The sequence below is a fragment of the Doryrhamphus excisus genome, linkage group LG11 (assembly GCF_037039965.1).
Source record: "Doryrhamphus excisus strain RoL-2023G ecotype Guam linkage group LG11, RoL_Dexc_Guam_v1.1, whole genome shotgun sequence".
Taxonomy (NCBI): domain Eukaryota; kingdom Metazoa; phylum Chordata; class Actinopteri; order Syngnathiformes; family Syngnathidae; genus Doryrhamphus; species Doryrhamphus excisus.
Window position 1 is genome coordinate 1,860,406 of NC_136367.1, and position 26,685 is coordinate 1,887,090.

The window sequence follows — 26,685 nt, forward strand, 5'->3', positions numbered from 1 at the left end:
CCCGCCTTGATATGAAAGTTTAATGTTAGTTTGATATGGATGCTGTATGGTATCATGTACCCAGAAAAAATTATTACGTTTGATTAATGTTCATGTTAAAGGTTAAATAACTGTTAATAGTTATCCTCCCTATCCGTGTGGAAGTGGTAAGTTTTTGTCTATTTAAGTTTAAAGGAAATAACTTGAAGGCTACCGTTTAGGTCGCTAGCGCGCTGGTTTGCGAGTTAGCATGTTTCTCAAGACCCTGCAGTTGCGCAATATGTTGTAAATAAAAAGAGTATAAATGTGACTATAGTCGTGTTTTGTCATGTCTACAGGGCTCTAATAATGCTTTGAGAACCCTGATGTATGGGAAACAAACTCAGTAGCACTGTGGGTGATTTAGTACATTTTGGTATCGATCTGATACCAAGTAAATATAATGCATCAATGTAACAATATATAAATGCAACAATATAAGACAATGTGACTATCCATACAATAATAAAATTATCAAAATAACAGGGAAATAAAAAAAACACAATATGAACACATGTCCGATACAAATATTACATTTGGTATCGATTATATCGATCCTTGGATCGATCCGCCCACCCTAACATGCGTTGGTGGTTTGATTCCTGGAAAGTGAATACGGTCCCTCATCATCCGGCAACAACTTTTATCGCAGGACCGGTGATGCTTTTATCATCCAACATTCAAGCCTAAGATGTGATTTCCCCTCATGAATGTGAGTACGTGAGCCTCTTCTGTTCCAAAACAAAGCACACGTTACATCCGCTCTTGTTCAGCCAGCTGTTTTACTGGCTAGCAGCGTCACTAAGCTAACGCGGTGCCGGGCTGGTAAAGCGTCACCGTTAGCGGTTTGTTTTTTTTTTACCCGTATAACACGCGTGTTAAGACCGGTTTTAAACGTGACGTGACTAAAGATAAGCATTTATCTGACAGCAAAGTGTTCCGGGTTAGCACGGACTAGCATTAGCTTTGAGGGGGCCAGCTGTGATTACACAGGAAGGCTTGATTGTGACGTCATCAGTGTGCGTCTACCACTAAGGCGAATGTGATATAATTTGTATCCTTTCATTTTTCGCTATGGGGCCTTAAGCTGGGAAAGTTTGGACACCACTGGCTGACATGATACATAAAGGCCACTAGAGGGCAGTGTTGCTCTTGGTATAACACAACATCAGCTCTGTGGGTCCTCCTCATGCTTTGTTTTTAATCCTCGAAGTTTAAAAATTGTTTAAAAACATAACCAAATGTTTTGACTGTTTTGACACTTTAATTGTGAAATGTAAAGACTTTTTTTTTCCTCTTGTGTTGGATCTTGATTGCATGGACGGATAATAACAAAGGTCTCTGAATGTTTTACAGAAGGGAAAAATTTTTTAATATATATAGCATTATATAGCATTGCTAGCATGCTAATGGAGCATACTAGCATTTTTGTGCTATTTGGGTAGACACATATATAAACACGTACCATGTAAGTGGTAAGTGTTTAATACCACTTATCATGCTAGGTGTTAGCATGTTAACAGTGCTAGGATGTTAATATTAGCATAGTAGCATTTTTAGCTGTTTTCATGGGTAGACACCTATATGAACACTTGGCACTATCATGCTATATTTTTGTATAGCATTAGCCTGTTAGCATTGCTAGCATGCCAACATTAGCATCGTAGCATTTTTAACCATTTTCATAGGTAGACACGACTATATTAGGTTAGCATGGCATGAGCATACTAGCATTTTTTTTTGCGATTTTCATGAATATGAACTTAAACGGACACTTAGCTTTATGTTAAGTAAAGTGAACATGCTATCAGTAGCGTGTTAGCATGCTAGCATTAGCATGTTAGCGTAAAATTTTTAGCATTTTCAGAGTGAGACACTTCCGTAAACACTTAGTGCTATTATGCTAAGTGTTAGCATGCTAATGTTATAATTTTTTTAGTCATTCCAACCCTTCTATTGTATGTTTCCATTGTCAAGGAATCTAAGTCGATAAAATAAATATGGTGTAAATCACAATAAGTAAGGACCAATGTCACTAGGCGGAAGTCTGGAAACATAAGTTCCCTGTGTTGCCTCAACACGCATTCAATTTTATTAAAAGCTGCACCTCTCGCCTGCAGACCTCATTTCGGTAACATTAGGTTTTAGTCCAGGAGTGCGGCAAATGAGCCAAATGCAATTCGACAAGGTCCAGAACTACCAGGGTCAGGCTGCAGCAAAGAACATGTGTCCCCGGGAGGAAAAGCCCCTGTTGCCCCCCCCCCCCCCCCCCTTCCTCAGCCAGTCAACATTCCAGTGTTTGTACAACACATCCTAATGAGGCTGCGCCCTATGGGGGGAACAGGCCCCCATCTTTGGGGATTTATCTGAAGAGCTAAACAAGCAAGGGAAGATGCAGCGAAGCAACCAGTTCGCTGACACTCTCACTGTCTTACGCAACTAAAGCGTGCCTTGTTAAAAGGGTTTCAGCTGGGGTTATCCAAAGTGTGGCCCAGGAGCTATTTGTGGCCCATGGTTGTTTTGGTATTGGCACTCTTCTAAAAATAGAATTTAACCACAAAACCTTTTAAAAAATCACTAGTAAATTTCCAAGAATAAAGTTAAAATATTCAGAAAAAAGGTTTTATTTTTTTGAGAATAATGGTTTAACATTATGAGGGAAAATAGCTGTATTTTAGTAGGTTAAATATTATTTTTACAAAGATGTAATATTATGAGAAAGTTGTCAATTTGGGAAAATTAGTTAGCTGAAAAAGCGAATAAGTCAAAATATTATGGCAATAAAGTTATATTCATGACATGACCATTTACCAGAAAAAAGCTGAAATAGTTTAAAAAAGGCATAAATGAAAATAAAAACTGCTGTAATTTTAACAGAATAAAGTCAAAATATTCAGAGAAAAAAGTTGAATTAATGATTTTTTTTTCAGTAAAACATTATTAGAGCCCTCTAGACATAAAATAACACCCCTATAGTCACATTTAGCTTCCTTCCAATATTCATTCATTCATTTTCTACCGCTTATCCTCACAAGGGTCGCGTGGGGGGGGGCTGGAGCCTATCCCAGCTGTCTTGGGGCGAGAGGCGGGGTACACCCTGGATTGGTGGCCAGCCAATCACAGGGCACATATAGACAAACAACCATTCACACTCACATTCATACCTATTACAATACAATTTGGAGTAGCTAATTAACCTAGCATGTTTTTGGAATGTGGGAGAAAACCCACGCATGCACGGGGAGAACATGCAAACTCCACACAGAGATGGCCGAGGGTGGAATTGAACTCGGGTCCTCTAGCTGTGTGGCACATATAGGACCGCCTGTGGAGGACCCAGTACCCAGCTTAAAATACACGTAGAGAAAGAAAGGAGGACAATGTAATGTCTCGTCTCTCTGGTTGGCAGCTGAAGGTTGAGCCTCCTGGCATGAGGTTCTGCCTTCTGTCTTGGAGTATATTTACTAATGGCACTTGCTGTGGTGTTGGCAGATCCCCAGTCCCCCATTATATGGTCTCTGTGGTCTGCACTGCATAATTACGTTTGACAGGGACAGGATGTTCGTAGATTTCAACTTAAAACGCAGGCCTGGGTTTGGGTTGGGTTGGTTTTCGCTGATGTATGACGAGAACGGTTCTAGCTCTGTGTCATGTGTAACGTGCCTTTTGTTGCCTCGTGGATCGGATTTTCTTTCCTCGGTGCATCTGTTTTCCAGGCAAATACAGGAAGTCATTAATATGCTCCGCCTTATCCAAGGAAACGTATCAGTTTCTTTGAATTTCCACCCCATCATGTCTGGTTTGAGTGAGTGCAACAGCAGGCAAGACCTAATGAGCTCCACTGATCTAAGACCTGTACCCACGGACAGGAATTCAACCGAGTTTGTGACAAATGCCAATCTGTCTAACAAGTTACAGGAGAGAACTGTGGTTTTTTTTTTTGTTCCATGGAATGGAATACAAATTAAATGGGAATGTATGTTTGGGAAACCCAAAGATGGATGATGTGGATAAGTGGAAGTAAGGGTCACTCTCATCCTTCTTTTCCCTAAGTAAGCTTTGGCATGGGAGGTCATTATGGAATGTGGGAGGAAACCGGAGTACCCGGAGAAAACCCACGCATGCACGGGGAGAACATGCAAACTCCACCAGGGTGGAATTGAACAAATTCCAAAATTCTAATTCAATTCTTACTGTCGAACATTTGCAGCATTTCGTGAAATGTTGGCTTTTCAGCTGCATTAAAGAGCACCATTTCTTTTGTGATTACTTTTTTAAAAACATTTTTTTTCTTTTTTTTTAGTTTTTTTGTTGTTTAGAAAACAAAAAATCCAAATTCCAAAATTGGCCGAGGGTGGAATCGAACTCCTGCTTGGTGACTCCAAATTGTCCATAGGTATGAATGTGAGTGTGAATGGTTGTTTGCCTATATGTGCCCTGTGATTGGCTGGCCACCAGTCCAGGGTGTACCCCGCCTCTCGCCCGAAGACAGCTGGGATAGGCTCCAGCACACCCGCGACCCTCGTGAGGATAAGCATTAGAAAATGAATGAATGTACCTAATTAGGCTGCACGGCGGTCGAGTGGTTAGTACGCAGGCCACACAGCGTGGAGACCCGAGTTCGATTCCACCCTCGGCCATCTCTGTGTGGAGTTTGCATGTTCTCCCTGTGCATTCCTGGGTTTTCTCCGGGTACTCCGGTTTCCTCCCACATTCCAAAAACATGCTAGGTTAATTAGCCACTCCAAATTGTCCATAGGTATGAATGTGAGTGTGAATGGTTGTTTGTCTATATGTGCCCTGTGATTGGCTGGCCACCAGTCCAGGTTAGGGGTTAGGCTAGGGTTTGTTTGTGTATCTGTGAGTCTATATTATGTCTTACTTTCTCTTATTATGACTACTATATTGAGCGATGGGTGTAAAGTTGATTATGGGGGTGTTATATTCCGTCTAGAGTGCTCTAATAATTTTGAGAACCATATTTACAAGGTTGTAATTGAGTTGTCTAATATTAATATTCCAAGCGTACTTCATGAAAATTCACTAATCACGGTCGGGCCTGGAAGTAGTTAACTGTGATAAACGAGGGAATGTACTTGGTCAATGTTTGATTGATATTATTATTGATTAATAGAAACACGGTAAAGCAATGGTCTCTTATTTCAGGAAAATCACCTGTAAACAAAGACCAGAATATGTCGTCTGTAGTCCTCTTAGATGGAATCGGAGCTTCACAGCTGAAGGAGACTTCATTGCTGTCTTGTCTGTCTGGAGGAAGTGAGTCTGCTATACTCGGGCATTTCTCAAATTCCTCTCCTTGTGTCATTACTGCTAAAGCAAATAGCGGCTTAAGGGAAAGGATTCCACCATTGAATCAACAGATTGTTTGTGTCTTCCCAGACTTAAAGGGAATTGTGGAAAGGTAGGAATTTGTCATGTTGACCCATATCGCTCAGCCCTTGTCTTCTAAAACCGGTAGCTGCTGTGTTTGATCATCCTCTATGCTGAAAGTAAACGCATTCAAACAATATTATTCAGGCTTTAAAAACACTTTTAAACACTTTGATGTTTTTTGCGCAACAAGCAAAAAGAGGTAATGATGCAACTCTCCATTAATGCATTAACACTTCAGAGCACTTTTAATGTAAAACAACCCATTTTTGTGATTGTTACTAAACAATATTTGTGTTAAAGTGAATGTTATGTTTGAAATATTTTCACAAAAAATTAGTTTTTCTCCCGTTTTTAGTTAGGAACTGATATTTTCCTGAAAGTTACCTATGTTCTATTGCTGATTACTGAAGAATGGCAAAATGTAGAAACAAATAGGGGTGTAAGAAAATATCGTTTCGGCGATATATCGCAATACTTTGTTCCACGATACTGTATCGATATTAAAAAGTATGATATGGATATTTTTAGCATGAGCACTTTTAATGTAAAATAACCCATTTTTGTGTTTATGTTACTAAACAATATTTGTGTTAAAGTGAAAGTTATGCTTGAAATATTTTCACAAAAAGTTGTTTTTCCTCCCGTTTTTAGTTAGGAACTGATATTTTCCTGAAAGTTACCTATGTTCTGTTGCTGATTACTGAAGAATGGCAAAATTGAACTCGGCTCTCCTAGCTTAAAACGGCAATCATTCAAGTGGTTTTCGACTTTGACAATGGGAGGTACTCTGCCAGAGGTTCAGTATCTTACCCAAGGATACTTCAACATGCTTACGGGGGGGACTCGGGAATCAAACCAGCAACGACTACTCAATCACCTGAGCCATGTTGCCCTAAATATCTTTGCAACAAATCCATTCATTCATTCATTTTCTAACGCTTATCCTCACGTGAGTCGCGGGGGGGGGGGTGCTGGAGCCTATCCCAGCTGTCTTCGGCCAGCCAATCACAGGGCACATATAGACAAACAACCATTCACACTCACATTCATACCTATGGACAATATGGAGTCGCCAATTAACCTAGCATGTTTTTTTGGAATGGGGGAGTAAACCGGAGTCCCCGCATGTATGGGGATGACCGGAATTGAACTTGTGTCTCCTAGCTGCGAGACCTGCGTGCTAACCACTCACTACCGTGCAGCCAACTTTTGACCCGTCCTGTATATTTACATGTAAATTGCACGGATTATCAGCATCTAGGCTATTGTAGTGTGTATGTCATGAAGTTTGCTGATTCAAATAGTATTTTGGAATGTGTATTATCGAGTCATGGACCCCCCCCCCCACCCTGTCAGTACTCTGCTAGCAGCTGTGTTGTGTGTGTCTGCCTTGTGCATGTGAACCCTTGATTACTAGGCTGACTGTACAACTGCGGTAAGCCGGGTTGCCAGCTCATTGTTCGTCAACCATACACACACACACACACACACACACATATACACAAAACACATCCTTAACTTTGATCATGTGGACTTAATAAACGACGCACCTCTGCCTTCCAAGGCCTCGGGTTCTCCACCAGGCTTTATTTGCCTAATGAATGGTCGGGGATGTTTATGCCCATCTAAGTGCCTCTGGCAATCATGTTGTTTGTGTCATTAGATGTTGGTTTTAAGTTTATGATATGTTGATGATGTGTTTCCTCATCTAAAGGATTGCTCAACCTACGGCATTTTGTTGACATGGTTTTCCTCCATGGAATTTCAGCCATTAACCACAAAACACTTAATTACATTTAGTGTTGTGGATCATCTTTGCACAATTGTCTTCTGATTTCCGCTGGTGGTCTCGCAAGTAAATAAGGGTTAGCATCCCTGCTTTTCTTTTTCAGGATCCTTTCTTTCTTTTCTTGTCTTTTTGATAGAGTCTCGTCTGGCTGCTTCTTTCCACTCTAAGCCGTTAGCGCTATTGGGTGTACTGGTGCTGGGCCAGTCGTGTATTGGGATTTTAGATGCCAGCGGGGAAGGAAAGACCCCGCTGGCTTGTCAGCGTCTCTGACCCCCTCTTGTCACAATAAGTCCCTTTCCCCCGACCACCCCCGTCCCCTCCCACTCATTTCCCTGCCAAGCTGGGAAGAGTAAATATTTATCAGCCCCCCGCCCCCCCCAACAACAATGACCATCTCAAAGGGGAAAGAGTCTTTGACCAGTGCTCATGCAAAAGCTGGCGTCAGTCAGTGGCTGAGGATGGCTTGTTGGAAGGGTTAGATCACATTCTAGACCCCAAAATTACAGTTGGGCAAATTAAGAAAGAACCTACACAAGAGTATGAATATAGTACATCATTAACATATATAATTGGAGTAAAATACTCACTCATTCATTCGTTCTCTACCGCTTATACTCACAAGGGTTGTGGGGGTGCTGGAGCCTATCCCAGCTGTCTTCGGACGAGAGGTGGGGCACACCCTGGACTGGTGGCCAGCCAATCACAGGGCACATATAGACAAACAACCATTCACACTCACATTCATACCTATGGACAATTTGGAGTGGCTAATTAACCTAGCATGTTGGTGGTGGTAGTGTGATGGTCTGTGGCTTTTCTGGAAGAAAATCCTCACGAGGGTGGTGGGCATGTCTGAATTTTTTTAATATTTTGAATATTTAATTTTTAAATTTTTTTTAATTGATTGATTGTTTTTTTTTCGAATATAGGAACCCGATCACCTAGCCCTAAATTTTCCTCACCCACTTATTAAACATTCACTAAGGTCGTGGGGGGTGCTGGAGCCTATCCCAGCTGTCTTCTGTCGAGAGGAGGGGTACACCCTGGACTGGTGGCCAGCCAATCACAGGGCACATATAGACAAACAACCATTCACACTCACATTCATACCTATGGACAATTGGGAGGAAACCGGAGTACCCAGAGAAAACCCACGCATGCACGGGGAGAACATGCAGAGATAGCCGAGGGTGGAATTGAACTTGGGTCTCCTAGCTGTGCGCTAACCACTCGACCACCGTGCAGCCCATTCTTAATATTTGTTGTGAAATTTTGAACAATTGTATATTGTATTGAAAACTTTAAAACCATCTTAACCAAAATAACTGGTTAAATCATTTTTGTAAAAAGTATTCCTTTTATCCGGCTTCCCCCGCACGCACATTGCCAGGATCGGAACATACCAATATAATTTCATTTGTTGTGGGTTGGAAATGTGCATTTTTGTCAATGCGTTCTGTTTGAAATTGATACTTGTTGTAATAGTTAAAGTAATGCAGTACATTTAATGTTGACATCCTTAGTAAGGTTGCTTGTGCAATTTCCTTCAGTCTTGTATCGCCTGAGGAGTAGTTGCAAGTTGCATGTCGCGGGCCAACTGACCTCGCTCCTCACCTTGTGAATCTTGCCATTAGATTCCTGGAATTTATTTGGAAAACAGTCCTCCCCCTCCTCCCCTCCCCCATGGTGGAAATAACACTGCACAGGTACTCAGGAAATGTCCAACAAATCCTTGATTTAAAAACCACAAACTAATGTTTTTACCCAGCTGCACACAATGCGGCATTGAGTAAACCCGACTACTTTATAGCCCGATTTTTTTTTTTTTTGGTGACCAAAAAACCTATCAGTTTTAATTTCAGCTCTGGTTCACTGCCAGGTTTAACATTCCAGTGTTGGGACTGCACTAAAACTGCCAATAGCAGTTTTGCTCCTACCATTTATTATTAGTTTCAGGGGGGAGAGGCTCTTGAACCCCGAAGCATGATGTAATGCCTTAAGCCTGTCACTAATAATTTCCCTCTCGTTTTTAATGACTCTTAAGATTAATGCCAGACCATAACTTTGGCTCCATGATTTTCATGGCGTGGAACCCTGCTTTTACAGCCATTTTGCATCATAAATAAATATTTTGGGTTAGTTTCACTACAAGGCGCTGAAAACGATGTACAGTACTTTTAAGGCAGTCTCGGTTGTTAAATGTAGGGATGCGCCAATCAGGGGAAATCATTTGAAAATATATATTTTCTCATTAGTAACAGGTGGTACACTAAATATTTATAAAGGAATATTAATTTAATCTCTATTGTCTTTCCCCCATAACATTCACTACTCTCGCTGTCCTCTTTATCCGTATCCATTCCTCATTTCGATCGTCTTTCCCCGTAACTTTTTCTCGACTCGCTGTCCTCTTTATCCGTATCTATCACTCCTGGTGACTTTATCTTATTTAGCAGTATTTATCCCCTTTTTTTTTAGCTGTTTAGCTGTCTTCTTTCCCCATAAATCCCTTTGGTCTCGCTGTCCTCTTTATCTGTATCTATCACTTCTGGTGACTTTGACTCATCTCACTATCTTACTTTGCCGTATTTATCTCTCGAACTTTTACTCTTCTTGTCTTTTTTTTAGCTGTATATCACTCGTTTTTATCTTCTTTACCCATAAAGCCCTTTGGTCTCGCTGTCCTCTTTATCTGTATCTACGTATAACTGCCCGTAACTTTGGCTCACCCCGCTGTCTTCTTTCGCTGTCTTCTTTAGCCGTATCTATCACTCGTTTCTGTCTTCTTTCCCCGGAATTTTCTCTCGACTCACTGTCCTCTTTATCCATATCTATCACTTCTTTATCCTTATCTGTCACTACCCGTAACTTTGGCTGACCCTGCTGTCTTCTTTCGCTATCTTCTTTAGCCGTATCTATCACTCGTCTTCTTTTCCTGTAATTTTTTCTTGACTCGCTGTCCTCTTTATCCGTATCTATCACTTCTGGTGACTTTGACTCATCTCGCTATCTTATTTAACTGTATTTATCTCTCGTTTCTGCTGTTTCCCTTCAGAAGTTTGACTCCTCTCGCTTTCCCCTTTAGCCTCTTTATCCCTAGTTTCTGCCTTCTTTACCTGTAACTTTCACTCATCTTGTCTTTTTTTTTTAGCTTCATATGACTCATTTTTATGTTGTTTACCCATAAATCCCTTTGGTCTCGCTGTCCTCTTTATCCGTATCTATCACTACCCTGCTGTCTTCTTTTGCTATCTTCTTTAGCCGTATCTATCACTCGTTTCTGTTTTCTTTCCACATAAGTTTCACTTTTTTCACTGTACTCTTTAGCCATGTCTATCCCTCATTTCCATCTCGCCGTCCTCTTTATCTGTTTACATCACTCCCTGTAGTTTTCACTCATTTCGCTGTCCTCTTTAGCTGTATGTATCCCTTATTTGTATCTTCTTGTACTCTATGTCTGTGTATAGAACTGGTATGCAGTTGGTCGGTGGATTTCCTAAATTGATGAATCAGTACTCTAAATTTTATGGTCAAAACAGAAGGAAAACAGAAAAGTAATCATAACAATATACAAATAAATGCATTCAATACCACACTGCTATTCACATAGAATTGTTATCCTCCATCTGTTCACTTTAATATGTTATTTTTAGAACTATGGATGTCAGATAACACCCGGTGCTCAATATTGCAAACATTTTAAAATCAAAATGAACTTCATGTTGAGCTTTTAAGGATACAAGCAAGACCACTGTGCATCGTAAAGTTTAGTCTTTGTGTAACACGAGGGTGGAAAATACCGTAATTATTTTTCAGCACATTTACATTCAATCAGGCTTTCAATGTGCAGCCAACTCTGCAACTCACCCAACCCTCCGAGGGCCCCTTAACAGCCCACTTGTCCTCCTGCGAAATGACACACGATGAAGTCAGATTTTGTTTCAGACGCTGCGGTTGTGTGCTAGAAGAGGCTGTGTTCTCACAACACGCCGAGTCTGACATGTTCATGGCTGTAAAAAACAAAAGTAAAAAGACAAAATGACTGAAATTGTGATGTACTGAAATAGAATAGACTCATTTTTGACAGAAGCGTCTAACCATGTACGCTACCAGTCAAAGGTTTGGACTTTTGACTGGTAGTGCCCATGGTCTCAGGCGTGTATGTTGACTTAAGGAGCCATGAATTGGTCAACATAAACGGGTCCAACTTAAACAGGTTCCACAGTGCTAATAAGTCCTGTTGGTCGTGGTCAGTACGGCATGAATGTTCATTCTCAGGCCAAACATCCTGTGAAGTAAAGTTGTATTTTAAGCTCATGTGTCCACAATGAGGTCTTAGAGAACCTAAGAGATCCTTCGAGAACAGATGAAGAAAGACCTTTTGAAGTGTCTATATTCCAGAAACACGTTAGCTCGAATGTTTTGAGTCTTCTTCCGTGATCTTTTCCCCCCTCCACTCCCATCATGTCACCCCTAATGACCTTTCAATCGTCAAAACACTTCCCTCGCTTCCCTTTCGCTTACGTTTTTCACCGATGCCTTAGTGTCAGACACCCGAAAGGTTTTCTGACAGCAGGATGTGATCTCATACTTCCTCCAACATTTTCAACCACACAAAAAAATGTCCTTCCCAACTCTGTCCAGTCCTCCAACCTCAGAGGCCTGCAGAGAAATTTGACACGCGGATGCGATCTCTCAAGTATTATCAAGTTTTTCCTCCAGTGCAATGTTAGCCAATTCATATTGTTGGACATCCTGTGCTAACCAAATTATATTCCTGGGATCAACCTTTCCTATTCTGTCTCTTCTCTAATATTTTATATACTGTTTTCTCACTGAAAGTATAAAAACAAAGACTACTTGTTTGTTTCTTTCGACTTTTTCCTGATTACGGAGTCGCCACAGATGATCCGCATACTGATTTTTGGCTTGAGCCCTTTATATTCCGGATGCCCTTCCTGATGAATACCGATGGTGCTTACTAGTGGAGATTCGAACCCGAACCCGGCGTCCGCTCCAAAGAACGCTAACCCCTACACCAGGGGTCTCAAACATGCGGCCCGCGGGCCAAATGTGGCCCGCAGAACAGTAGTTTGAGGCCCCCTCCTTGATATGAAAGTTTGATATGGATGCTGTATGGTATCATGTACCCAGAAAAAATTATTACGTTTGATTAATGTTCATGTTAAAGGTTAAATAACTGTTAATAGTTATCCTCCCTATCCGTGTGGAAGTGGTAAGTTTTTGGCTATTTAAGTTGAAAGGAAATAACCTGAAGGCTACCGTTCAGGTCGCTAGCTCTCTAGTTTGCGAGTTAGCATGTGTCTCAAGACCCTGCAGTTGCGCAATATGTAAATAAAAAAAGTATAAATGTGACTATAGTCGTGTTTTGTCATGTCTACAGGGCTCTAATAATGTGTTGTTAATTTTAATCTGAAAAAAATAATTTGTTTACCCACCAACTATATGTGGTTTCTTAAGTTTTTATTATTTGCCGTTTTATTATTATTATTATTATATTTATTTATTACTGATTGATTTTCTTTATTCTTGATTTGTTTATTTATATTTCATCTTATTTTGTATACTTCACTGCTCTCCGTTTTGTTGCATTTCATTGATTCAGTCTCAAATTCAGTCTGTACAGTACAGATAAATTATGTTTCATTGGCAAATTTTTGTCCACGAGTGGGGGTATGATATGACAGAAAATAATTGTTAATAATTCCCAGGCCAGTTGAGAGACATAGTCTCTCCAACGTGTTCTGGGTCTTTCCCGATGCCTCCTACGGTGGGACATGTCTTGAACACGTCCCCAGGGAGGCGTTGTAACTAATAAATCAAACAAGACTGTGAGTCAATACCGCAGTGCTTGTCTTTTTTTTTCCAGTCTCATTTTTACCAAACTTCCCCATCGGCGTGTTTGTAGTTTGATCAAATCCCGGGACTCTGTTCAAACAAATTAAGATCTCTTCACCCCCCCCCCCCCCACACACTTTGGTCTGTGGTTTGCAAGCAGCCCTCATTTGCAAGGCTCTTGGTGTGCTGCTTCCACTTGATAAGGACCTTCTGTTTGCATACCACCTCTTCTGTGTTCTCTTTTGGGTCACCCCCCCCTCCTGCACTCCTCTCCTTTTTAGAAGACAACAGAAAGAAGAGTACGTCCTTTCCCAGACAAGGAAGTTGCTCAGGTCCCTGAAAGACAGGAGTGATGCGGGAAAGGAATTACAAGGACTTGAAGTAAAAAAAAATCTGACATGTCTGGTTTTTAGTTTCTATGCATGCTGTTGTTCAGCTGCTAAAATAATAAAGGGTAGCCATTGATTCTTTATGCTAATCAAATGAATCTTTATATTGGTAAGCGTCCTGTTTTTGACAGTTGCGAGGTCTGTAACTTTGAGCATATTTTGAGTCTTTGAGGAAAGTTGTTATGCTAAACATTAGCAAGAAGATACCTTTTCACTCATAGTTTTCTTAGTGACACTTTGTTAACGTTGAAGAAAAATGTATTTTGAATGGTTAAGTTTCATTTCAAAGCCCCGGTAAATAACGAAAGACTAAAGACCCAAGTTATTTGTATCTGCTGAAGTTGTGAGTTGACTAATCACGGACTGTCGCACTCAAACATCAGGGAGAAGAGAGAATGCATATCCGTTAGCATATAGCCGCCTCTTCGCTGTTATTTTGCTATGAACTGCAAGCTAAGATGTGGGTTACGAGCTCCTACTTTGGGGCAGGCATAACCGAGGACAGCCATACAGTATCACTGAGATGGTAGTCAAGGGAATTAGCGTTATTCTTCAATGGCCATTTATTAGCATTTGTGTTAATGCACAATGTATCAGGTTAGTAATGCTCTGAATGAAATGCATTATGGGAAGAAGTTAAAATAGTTCATTTTAAACTCGTATTGGTACTTGTACTGTATGTTTCTTAGCTAACCTTTGAGTGTTAAGTTTCTGTGTGATGATTTTAGTGTTTTTTTTTGTAAGATGACACCATGAGTCATATCAAGTGTCCGGTGTCCTTTTTCTGTAACCCCCACAAATAGTAGGACTCGACTGTTTTGAAGTGAGCAGCGGCATTGGTCTCGCGACTGTGACTTCTATTGAAATCATAACCAATTTGGTCATTCTCGATGATGATAGCCATGCCTTGGGCTTTTGCACATGCCAGCCCATATGGGAATGTGATGTCATTGTCACCCCTCAGGTGCCAGTCAACACATGAGAGAAGAATGTTGACGAGAAGTTCCGCTGCTCCGCTAATCTCTTCAAGTCTGCGCCGAGTGATTTAACTGTCTTCACGTCCCGCGTCTGTCTTTTTCTTTTATCTGTGTATGCTGTGTATAAAATGATAAGAACCAGACGGGTGGACCATCTGGACACCTGATGTGTTTTTCAGACTGTTTTGCTTTTTTAAATGGTAATCAAATCTATTAATATCAACCACCTGGATATATTGTCTGGGGATGCTCCGATTGATCGTCCACCGATCAATATCAGATGATTTCTGTAAAAAAAATCGTGATCGGTGTAGGCGGATAACAAAAACTGACCAAAATGACATGTCTCGTATAGAGCTTGTGTCAAATAGTCCAAAAATCATATCACACAAAGAACGATAAAAAAAACACAATCCAAAGACAAATGTTTACTTTTTTATATTTACCTATTTGCAACTGGCAAACTTGGAATTGTCTGATGGCGCCCCCCGGCCAATAACACTCATAATAAATTGCAAAATGCACAGTTCGGTATCAGACGATCGCACTCATGGATGACTGGTATCGGAAGAAGTTAAAATAGTTCATTTTAAACTTGTATTGGTACTTGTATTGTATGTTTCTTAGCTACCCTTTGAGTGTTAAGTTTCTGTGCGACGATTTTAGTGTTTTTTGTAACCAATTTGGTCAATCTAGATGATGATAGATTATCAGGCATAGCTGAGGACAGCCATACAGTATCGCTGAGATGGTAGTAAAGGCCGGTTATTAGCATGTACAATGTATCAGCTTTGTAATGCTCCGAATGAAATGCATTATGGGAAGAAGTTAAAATAGTGAGTAAGTAGTAGTAGTAGTAATTGTGAGTAATCGGCAGCATAAAACCCTGATCAGAAGCAGACAACTGAACCAGCTTCCATGCTCGGGTCTAACTGTGTCAGTGTAACGTAGCCCTTATTTCTTCATGTACCTTAAGTCACTCCTTTGCCCCCCTTGGGTCCTTGTCGGCGGGTGTTAGCATTAATAAGGTGGCAGACGTCCGTTCTCACTGCCAAGGTGTCAAAGAGATCGGGTTTCCTGAGTTTCCGACTCTTAGATCTCCAGAAGCCTGGGAGCAATGTGAGCAAAGCTGCCTGGGATCAGCTTTGTTTTTATTCCGCAATACAGTAATCCTACGCCACTTCGCACTTCAAATTTCGCAGATTCACTCTATCACAGTTTTTCAAAAATATATTAAGAAAATATGCATATTTAAGACAATTTGACATGTTTTTTCCCCCTAAATTAAGCAATAAAAATGGCAAAATTACCAAAAATCTAAAGTTATTCTGAAGATGCATTTAAATGTTTAAAAAAAACAACAAAAAACTCTGGATGCTAACATGTGATCTACTGTATACTATGTCTTATTTTTTGTTATTGTATAGGACGAGTATAAAAAATGACTATAGGGGTGTTATTTCATATCTAGAGGTTTCTAATATTGTAAAATCGTATGTAGGTTGTAAAAAACAAAACCAAAAAAACTCAGGATGCTAACATGTGATCTACTGTATAATGTCTTGCTAACGCTGTATATTATTTTTTGTTATTGTATAGGACAAGTATAAAAGATGACTATAGGGGTGTTATTTCATATCTAGAGGTTTCTAATAATGTAAAATCGTATGTAGGTTGTAAGCAAATTTTGACTGCTCATGTTGGAGTGCCAATATCGGAAATTTTAGATGTCGGATGATATAATCCGATACTGTTTTTGGTCTGATATTGGACCAAAACTCATTCAATCCAAGCCATTTTTCAAAAGAAAACCCATTCAGTACCGGCCATTTTAGACGATTTTGACTGATCTTTCAAGGCACACAGATTATTGTGTTCTATGTCTATATAAAATTTATATCTACCAAAAAAAGTTTCGATTTCTGTCTTTCATCGGGCGTTAAATAAGTCTTCAGTATATGAAATGCATTATGGGAAGAAACTACTTTCAAACTATTGGTACTTGTACTGTATGTTTCTTAGCTACCCTTTGAGTGTTAAGTTTATGTGCGATGATTTTAGTGTTTTTTTGAAAGATCGTCATAGCGAGTGTCCGGTACGGCTTATATATGTACAAATCTGCCTTTTTCTGGGACACCCGTGTTTTTGGTTTCAGTATCAAAATAGACACTTGATTTTGTGCGGATTTTAACCATTGATCGGTTGCCCCGGCACATATAACCCCATTTATGACGAGATATTGGCTCCAATTAATTATTTCTTAATTATTTATAACACACAATAGATCACTTTTACTTTCTGATAAACAGATTTCGTCTTTGTCAACTAAACTTGTCATGTGTGTGCAGTCCGCTCAAGGGACTTTGGGCTTTCCTTTTGGGCTTGGTTCCTCCCCACCGCAGTGGTGCATGCTTTGATGTGGTTAGCAGCTTGGGCTCCATGCAGACTAACCTCCACATATATCCTCCGTGCTGAAAAGCTTCTCCAGTGGTTTGGAATCAGCTGGAAGGTGGTGGGTTTAATAATGTACACGATGCAGCAAACTAGTCCTGACTTTCTACTCCATTTGAACATGTTTTGGATGTTGCATCAGTGCAAATGCATGGTTGTTATAATAATAATTATTAGAGAAGATCACAAAGCACGAAATGACTCGAGTTTTTTTTTTTTTTTTTTAACCCCCGGGGGCCAGCCAGCCAGCCGTGCACGAGTGCCTCACCACTGCAGATGATTACCGCTTTGCTATATGAACTGCGCCTTAATCCTGGCAGACAGCTGAAATTAAAGCCAGGTACGACCCTCTGCCTTTCCCCGAATTCTCTGTGATAAAACCTCTCCCCTGCTGGGTTTTTTTTCTTTTTTGAAATTCATGTATACAGTCCATGAGGTTTCTTTTAAAGACGTGTGTGTGACACTGACGGAAATGAAAGATGAAATGTGCTGATTATGCTTAATTTGATTTCTGCAGCGTGCCCTGAAGTATCCAGTCAAAAAAAAAATAATCTATTGCAGTTTTTGGCATTGTCATAATCATATTTTTGTAGTCCTCTTGAACCTTCTATTCATGGTATGCTTGTATTTTGTGTTATTTGTTATTTATTTCAATCGTGATTAATTGGTTTCAGACCAAACCCTGATAAGGGAATTTCCATGAGAGTGAGATTTCTTAATTATAAATAGAATATTTCCATAGTAAGAGCATAGAAAAACTATTTACAACATTATTAGAGCCCTCTACACATGATATAACACCCCTATAGTCACTTTTACACGTGTACTAAGAGAAAACAAATCTTTTAAGATAAGACTTGTATTTGTGTGTTGCTATAAATGTGACTAGCGGGCGGACAGGAAGTGATGTTGGGGGTTCAGAGTTGAGTTTTAGCTTGCCGTGAGTTGTGTTTATTATACTGATGTCAAGCCTGTTGTTCCATCAATCAAGTCTGGTTCTTCATCGAACATTTACAGTCACATTACTGACACCTAGTGACCGGTGGCGAATACTACATAGTCACAGCGACTTTGAATGCATCTTATGAATGCCTTATATACTGTATATACACTGTAGTTTATTAATTATGCGTTTTTAGGCTGGAAAATGACTAATTTTGGCACAAAACGCTAATATAAAATCATAATTAGCATGAAGCTGGAAAATTCAAACTGCAACGTGACAAGAGATGACTGTGCTTTTAAACAAATATTGAAAAATTAAAATAAAAGTAGTTACCAATGTATCTGTGGCGGTCCAATGGGATTCTTGGCGGGCTGCGACAAACACAGTAGTTGATATAAGACAATGTAACAATGTTAACGTCATACAATTATTCCTATTTATCACATACAGCTGTTTTGAGCTAAATAAAGCTCATAATAATAATAATAATAATAATAATAATACTTTTTATTTGTATAGTGCTTTTCAAAATACTCAAAGACACTTTACAGAAGAATGGAGTTGAATAAAAGCAAGTAAACAGAGTAAAAGATACGTTAAAATACAACATTAATTCGTTAATACACAGTTAAAACATGAGAAAAAGTGTACAACAAGTAAACAAAAGCAAAAACTGTTATTGGCTCTTTTATATTACTTGGTAAAAACTCTGCTGAGTTTGTAAACAATACATAAATGTAACAATATGAACAATGTAATGCGCATGTGTTTGTGGTAAACTAGCAAGATGGTAGCGAGTTATGCGGCGAAATAAAGTTTGTAGTTTACAACAAGTAAACAAAAGCAAAAACTTCTATTGGCTCTTTTATATTACTTGGTAAAAACGCTGCCGAGTTTGTAAACAATACATAAATCTAACAATATGAACAATGTAAACTAGCAAGATGGCGGCGGCTTTTACCCGCCACTATACTGTATAATGGCAGCGAGCGGGTTAAAGCCGCCGCCGTGTCTGTCCTATCAGTGAGTTGCGGTCCGGGCAGGTCCAGCCCACCCCACCCCAGCCCACCGCCTCCTTACCTCGGTCCCTCCGGAGAGAGCGTCCGTGTGTGGAAACGCTTCTCCGACTCGTCTGACATGCTTGTGTGTTTCGCTGCTGTCGTCGTTCGGTCTTGTCTGCGGTGGTTTGTGCTGCTGCTGCTGCCTGCTTCGCGGTTGCACGGAGATCGGAAACACGCAAACGCACCACGCACGGTAGGATACTACGAAACGGTTTTGTCTGCTCCGGGGCTGCTTTTAGTGTGTCGCGGCTCAGTTTTAAGTTAGTTACTGTGCTCAGAAGCGCAGTGTGGCTTTATAAACTGTATTTATCTTTGTGTGTTATTACGATGGAAGGACACTTTTTCTTAATCCTGAAGAAAATCAAGAAAAACGACAGTACTTGAAGGACTCAATGTTGCATTTAAATCTATGCGGCTTTTGAACCATCCCCATATTTATATATCTGGTTTCCCAGAGGTTTTTCATTGTTTCAAAGCTTCTCTACACAACTTTTATTCAGGCAAGGCGCCAAGCTAACGCCATTCAAACTTTATTTTGTATTTTATAATTTTATGTTGAAAATATTCACATTGTTTTACATACACTATTGCACGTAACAAACTAATGAATTTTCCCCTGTCCTTTAAAATCTAGTGCAGAAGGTATTCTATATATGTTGCTGCCGTATAATTTTATTGCATGTGACTACTAAATAACCTGCCACGGGGCCAAGGAAAGTTGTAAGTGCCGTCAATTTAGCTTATTTAAATCTAATATGTCATATTTTCTATTACTTTGCTTACTATATTTGGTAATATGTGACTATTGGGGTCTTATTAATGTCTAAAATTATCATATTTATATATATATATAAATATATATAAATATATCATATTTAGAAGGTTGTAAAATCCTCTAAATGTGAAAATATGTGGTTTATGAATACAGAAGCCTATTTTGCAGAAATTAATTTTTCACGATTGGGTCTGGAATCGATTAAACACGATAAACGGGAGATGCTACGTTAAGAATCGGCAAGTAAACAACCTTCCATAGAAATAATGACAGTTTTACATGCAAAAAATAATCAAAATAATCTATAAACGAGGAATGAAAACAGAGATGATTGCGTTGCGGTTGTGTGCCTCGTTTACGTTAAGTGTCAGTGCCACAGCCAGATCGGTATGCGGCCCAGCTGTGAGAGGAGACCCCTTGGGGGTGGGTTGGGGGTCAAATATGTCTATAGTCTCTCCTGACAACTAGAAACATGTCAAAGAGTGCATCAAGGAGTATGTATATCTGTTTTTTTCTGTTCTTTAGTAATCAGAAGTAGAACATACGTACGTTTCAGGAAAATATTAGTTCCCAACTAAAAACATTTTTTTGTGGGAAAAGCTACATTTCAAGCATAATTTTCTCTCAGGAAAAAAAATTTGTTTCTGCCTTTCTCCGTTCTTTACTAATCAGAAGTAGAACATACATACGTTTCAGGAAAATATCAGTTCCCAACTAAAAACTTTTTTTTTTTTTGTGGGAAAAGCTACATTTCAAGCATAATTTTCTCTCATGAAAAAAAAAGTTTGTTTCTGCCTTTCTCCGTTCTTTAGTAATCAGAAGTAGAACATACGTACGATTCAGGAAAATATCAGTTACCAACTAAAAACATTTTTTTTGTGGGAAAAGCTACATTTCAAGCATAATTTTCTCTCATGAAAAAAAAAGTTTGTTTCTGCCTTTCTCCGTTCTTTAGTAATCAGAAGTAGAACATATGTACGATTCAGGAAAATATCAGTTACCAACTAAAAACTATTTTTTTTGTGGGAAAGCTACATTTCAACCATAATTTTCTCTCATGAAAAAAAAAGTTTGTTTCTGCCTTTCTCCGTTCTTTAGTAATCAGAAGTAGAACATGTGTACGATTCAGGAAAATATCAGTTACCAACTAAAAACAATTTTTTTTTTAGTGGGAAAAGCTACATTTCAAGCATCATTTTCTCTCATGAAAAAAAAAGTTTGTTTCTGCCCTTCTCCGTTCTTTAGTAATCAGAAGTAGAACATACGTACGTTTCAGGAAAATATCAGTTCCCAACTAAAAACATTTTTTTTTTGTGGGAAAAGCTACATTTCACTCTTGACAGCTGTGAAAGGCGGACAAATGACTTAATCTGGGTTTCCCTCTTCACCGTCTGCTTTTCCAGCCTCAGGCTCCTCAAGAGTAACAAATTCTCTTCCCTCCTTTACCCCAAATTGGCCGACAGTCGTACTCGTGTTTCACTTAGCACTCATCCATTTATTTTATGGGGGTTGAAATTGTCCTGAAATAATATATATATTTGATTGAGCTATTGAGAGATTGGGATATTTGATGAGCTAATCACAGGGCACATATAGACAAACAACCATTCACACTCACATTCATACCTATGGACAATTTGGAGTCGCCAATTAACCTAGCATGTTTTTGGAATGTGGTAGGAAACCGGAGTACCCGGAGAAAACCCACGCATGTACGGGGAGAACATGCAAACTCCACACAGAGATGGCCGAGGGTGGAATTGAACTTGTGTCTCCTAGTTGTGAGGCCTGCGCACAAGGCGGTTAAACAGCTCTAGTATTTATAAATTGAATACTTCAGTAGTTAGAGCATAGAAAACCTGTTTAAACCTTCTAAATTGAATTTTTTTGCAATATTAGAGCTCTCCGGACAAGAAATAACACCCCTACAGTAACCTTTACACTCCTATTACCCAATACCGACCTTCTAAATTAAATTGTTTTGCATTATTAGAGCCCTCTGGACAAGAAATAACACCCCTACAGTAACCTTTACACTCTTATTACCCAATATTGTAGCCATAATACAAAAAAAGGACATCTCTGTTGCTGTAAATGTGTTCTGGAGCAGACAGGAAGTGACGTCAAGTTGAGTTTTAGCTTGCCGTGGGTGGGGAATTATTGTGCCTGTTTTGATGAGGTCATCCGAAACCGAGTCTGGTGCTTGTGCGTCTCATCGAACATAACACTGATACCAAGTGATCATTGTAGAGTACCGCATACTGTATATCACTACTTCTTTGAATGGGTCATCTGAATGCCTTATATATTTTTTATTTTAGTTTATTTTAGTTTATTTTTTAACTAATAAGAGGTGATAACCATTATTCATTAATTCATATATTTTTGAAAAATTATGTTTAAAATGATTGGTGTGGAGAATCTTAACCATAGCGTAAACAACTGGAGTCCTGGATGATGATGCATATCTGGTTTCCATGGAGATTTTGTAAATAAATGTAAATAACAAGCATTATATTTTTAATATAATTTTTAATGACAATTTTTAAATACATTGTATATTTTAAACTTGGACGTCTGACCCTGCAAGTCAAGGCTGAATCAAACCGAAGCCAAATAAGCAGATGGGCAACAGAAACAGTATTTGGACTCGAACACGGACGTTTTAGCGTGGTCTGGGAAAACACAGGAAAATAATTATTATTATTTATAATAATATTATTATAATAATACTATTGTTAATTGTATTATTTATTATAATTATAATATATATAATATAATTATTATTAGTTATTAGGTCGGATGTTCTTGTGTAAACACAGAAAAACAATAATAATTATAATAATATTATTATATAATATAATAATAATAATATTATATCATGAATGTGAGTGTGATTGGTGTACCCCGCCTCTCGCCCGAAGACAGCTGGGATAGGCTCCAGCACCCTCCACGACCCTCGTGAGGAAAAGCGGTAGAAAATGAATGAATAATATAATAATAATATTATAATTAATAATTAATATTATTATTAATATTATTAAGTAGCTGAATAATATTTTTGTCCCTTTTGTCCCGCAGTGTTCCAGCCAGGTCCATTGAGAGGGGACAATGGCCCTGAGCGACGCCAGCGATGACCTTCTGGCGCCCATCAGTGAAGGACATCATCCTGTCAACGCCCATGGAAACGCACCGTCAAGCACCGGTCCAGCAGATAGCAACAACCAGGAAGTTACCACAGCCGCCCCCTGTGGGGAAGAAGGCCTTACCGGCCCCCGAGACGGCGAATGTGGACAGCTGCACAAGACGCCCAGATCACATGTCCCCCAGAAAGCAAACAAACCAACTCAAAACGGTGGAGTCGTGAAACAGAACGGTTCCCTCCGGACCCGGACGCCGCACCAACTCCCACCCTCATCCGCCCCTCCCATTCAGCCCCCACCACTCTGCTGCCAGCAGTGTCACTTCCGCTCCACTTTGTGCTGCCCGTGTGTTCAGCAGGACTGCCCTCTTTTCCCCGGCCCCGGTACGGGACACGGGCCTGGCGTGGTTGCTCACACGGGGAGCCCCCCGACCTGCTCTTGTTGCCCGCCTTCCTGCACTTACTCGCACCCCCGTTGTTCGCATCCGCCCACCGCACTTTGTCTGCATCGTCATCACCAGCCCTGGCAGGAGCACCTCCAGAGTTCAACACATCCGGCTGTTATCAGGTATGGAATGTGCTGGTTTTTTTCTATTTCATAATTCATAATCATTTTGTATTATGGCGACTATATTGGGTAATAGGAGTGTAAAGGTTACTGTAGGGGTGTTATTTCTTGTCCAGAAGGCTCTAATAATGCAAAAAAATTTCATTTTAGAAGGTCGTAAACAGTTTTTTCTATGCTCTAACTACTGAAATATTACATTTATAAATACTAGAGCTGATTATGCGCCTAGCGAGGGGTCTCACAGCTAGGAGACCCGAGTTCGATTCCACCCTCGGGCATCTCTGTGTGGAGTTTGCATGTTCTCCCCGTGCATGCGTGGGTTTTCTCCGGGTACTACGGTTTCCTCCCACGTTCCAAAAACATGTTCTGTGAGACACACAAGCACCAGACTTGGTTTCGGATGACCTCATCAAAACAGGCACAATAATTCCCCACCCACGGCAAGCTAAAACACAACTTGACGTCACTTCCTGTCTCTTCCAGAACACATTTACAGCAACAGAGACGTCCTTTTTTTGTATTATGGCGACTATATTGGGTAATAGGAGTGTAAAGGTTACTGTAGGGGTGTTATTTCTTGTCCAGAAGGCTCTAATAATGCAAAAAAAAATCATTTTAGAAGGTCGTAAACAGTTTTTTCTATGCTCTAACTACTGAAATATTACATTTATAAATACTAGAGCTGATTATGCGCCTAGCGAGGGGCCTCACAGCTAGAAGACCCGAGTTCGATTCCACCCTCGGCCATGTCTGTGTGGAGTTTGCATGTTCTCCCCGTGCATGCGTGGGTTTTCTCTGGGTACTCCGGTTTCCTCCCACGTTCCAAAAACATGTTCTGTGAGACACACAAGCACCAGACTTGGTTTCGGATGACCTCATCAAAACAGGCACAATAATTCCCCACCCACGGCAAGCTAAAACTCAACTTGACGTCACTTCCTGTCTGCTCCAGAACACATTTACAGCAACAGAGACGTCCTTTTTTTGTATTATGGCGACTATATTGGGTAATAGGAGTGTAAAGGTTACTGTAGGGGTGTTATTTCTTGTCCAGAGGGCTCTAATAATGCAAAAAAAAAATCAATTTAGAAGGTCGTAAACAGGTTTTCTATGCTCTAACTACTGAAATATTACATTTATAAATACTAGAGCTGATTAACCGTCTAGCGCACAGGCCTCACAGCTAGGAGACCCGAGTTCGATTCCACCCTCGGGCATCTCTGTGTGGAGTTTGCATGTTCTCCTTGTGCATGCGTGGGTTTTCTCTGGGTACTCCGGTTTCCTCCCTCATTCCAAAAACATGTTCTGTGAGACACACAAGCACCAGACTTGGTTTCGGATGACCTCATCAAAACAGGCACAATAATTCATAATTTTAGTCCTAGCATAGAAGTGTTTCAAATGTACTTCTTCCCTGAGATCATATTTCTCCTCTCTTGTAGAGAAGTATTGGATGACATTTTTTAGCTAATTGTTTATTTTTAGCCTTATGCATTATTTTAGCTGTTTGAAGATGAACTATATCAGCAAGTTGAAGTATTTGTCATTTTTAGACATAAGGAGTTAGTATGTTCTCTGTAGGCAGCATTATGAATTATCCTTACTGGCCTTTTTTGCAGTACATTTAGTGAGTGAAGATTGCTTTTTTATAGTTATTAGCCCATATTTCCACACAATATATATAAATATATGCTGATAATTATCGCTGTAAGCCATACTGCATGTGTCAAATCAAATGAAAGTTACCCTAACCAAGTGGGTTTAGTGCTAATTGCAGGGTGTCACTTCTCGCATTATGTGCCAAATGCTCACCGGAATGCAGTAACCGTCTTAAACAGCCAGAAGCTGCAAGCTCTCTCTTTTTTTTTTTTTTTTTTTTTTTTAAATCCCGCTGAGGCATGGCTAGCTGCTGAGAACTGATGAGAATGTTGGCCGTACATCACGCTTTGATGCTGCATTTACGGGACAGCACCGGGCCTTTAATCTCGGATCGCTATCTTTACAGGCTCTGCTAAGACAGGGAGAGGAATCACGGTGTCAGGAATGCTGGAAAATGTCAAAACAGACAAAAGTGTAAACACTCGCCGCTGGTAGGGGTGAACATAAAGCCGAGGCAAAGGCACAAGTCATAATCCAGAGTTAAACTGTTGCCGTCATAAAACCTTTATTATGATTTAACCTCTTATACCAGGGGTCTCAAACATGCGGCCCCGCGGGCCAAATGTGGCCCGCAGGACACTAGTTTGAGGACCCCGCCTTGATATGAAAGTTTAATGTTAGTTTGATATGGATGCTGTATGGTATCATGTACCCAGAAAAAATTATTACGTTTGATTAATGTTCATGTTAAAGGTTAAATAACTGTTAATAGTTATCCTCCCTATCCGTGTGGAAGTGGTAAGTTTTTGGCTATTTAAGTTGAAAGGAAATAACTTGGAGGCTACCGTTTAGGTCAGGGGTCTCAAACACGCGGCCCGCGGTCCAAATGTGGCCCGCAGGACACTAGTTTGAGGCTCCCGCCTTGATATGAAAGTTTAATGTTAGTTTGATATGGATGCTGTATGGTATCATGTACCCAGAAAAAATTATTACGTTTGATTAATGTTCATGTTAAAGGTTAAATAACTGTTAATAGTTATCCTCCCTATCCGTGTGGAAGTGGTAAGTTTTTGGCTATTTAAGTTGAAAGGAAATAACTTGAAGGCTACCGTTTAGGTCGCTAGCTCTCTAGTTTGCGAGTTAGCATGTGTCTCGAGACCCTGCAGTTGCGCAATATGTTGTAAATAAAAAGAGTATAAATGTGACTATAGTCGTGTTTTGTCATGTCTACAGGGCTCTAATAATGCTTTGTTTATTTTAATCTGAAAAAAAATAATTTGTCTACCCACCAACTATATGTGGTTTCTTAATTTTTTATTATTTGCTGTTTTATTATTATTATTATATTATTTATTTATTACTGATTGATTGATTTTCTTTATTCTTGATTTGTTTATTTATTTTTCATCTTATTTTGTGTAGAAAAATAAAAAGTAAGATATTTGAGAACAGTGGAATGTTTTATCAGAGCTTTTCTTGTAGAAAATCGGAACCAAAGCAAATTTTTTTAATTTTTTTGTTTTTAATAAATGCGTTTTTTTTGTTTTTTTTTGTGTTTTTTTTTTAAAACCTGATGCGGCCCTGTCCCGGAGGCGGACATTATACTGAAGAAAGGCATGTTTCATGGAATATTTATAACGTATCAACTTATAAACACAACTAAGAAACTTAGTTTCACAGTGTAGTTACACAGTATTGACTTCCTGTTCAATGCAAA

The 26,685-nt window shown here is 39.6% G+C and overlaps 1 protein-coding gene and 1 long non-coding RNA gene across 3 annotated transcripts in view; one reads left to right on the forward strand and one right to left on the reverse strand.

Annotated features, from left to right (window-relative positions):
* Positions 1–562: 562 nt before the first annotated feature.
* disp1 (dispatched homolog 1 (Drosophila)) overlaps positions 563–26,685 on the forward strand; it is a 41,081-nt gene continuing 14,958 nt past the window's right edge. The window contains exons 1-2 of one of the 2 annotated variants that reach the window (XM_078794501.1): positions 563–730; positions 22,741–23,369. In XM_078794501.1, the coding sequence (XP_078650627.1) occupies positions 22,771–23,369 (599 nt within the window). In that variant the 5' untranslated portion in view covers positions 563–730; positions 22,741–22,770. Of the gene's footprint in view, positions 731–18,646; positions 19,078–22,740; positions 23,370–26,685 lie in introns of those variants that run through there. The other variant, XM_078794500.1, reaches the window with a different exon arrangement.
* On the reverse strand, positions 11,202–18,182 carry LOC144901235 (uncharacterized). The gene is made up of 3 exons (XR_013629386.1): positions 18,157–18,182; positions 13,283–13,396; positions 11,202–11,211 (listed from the first exon to the last, which is right to left on the reverse strand). It is a non-coding gene; the product is annotated as an uncharacterized LOC144901235 (long non-coding RNA).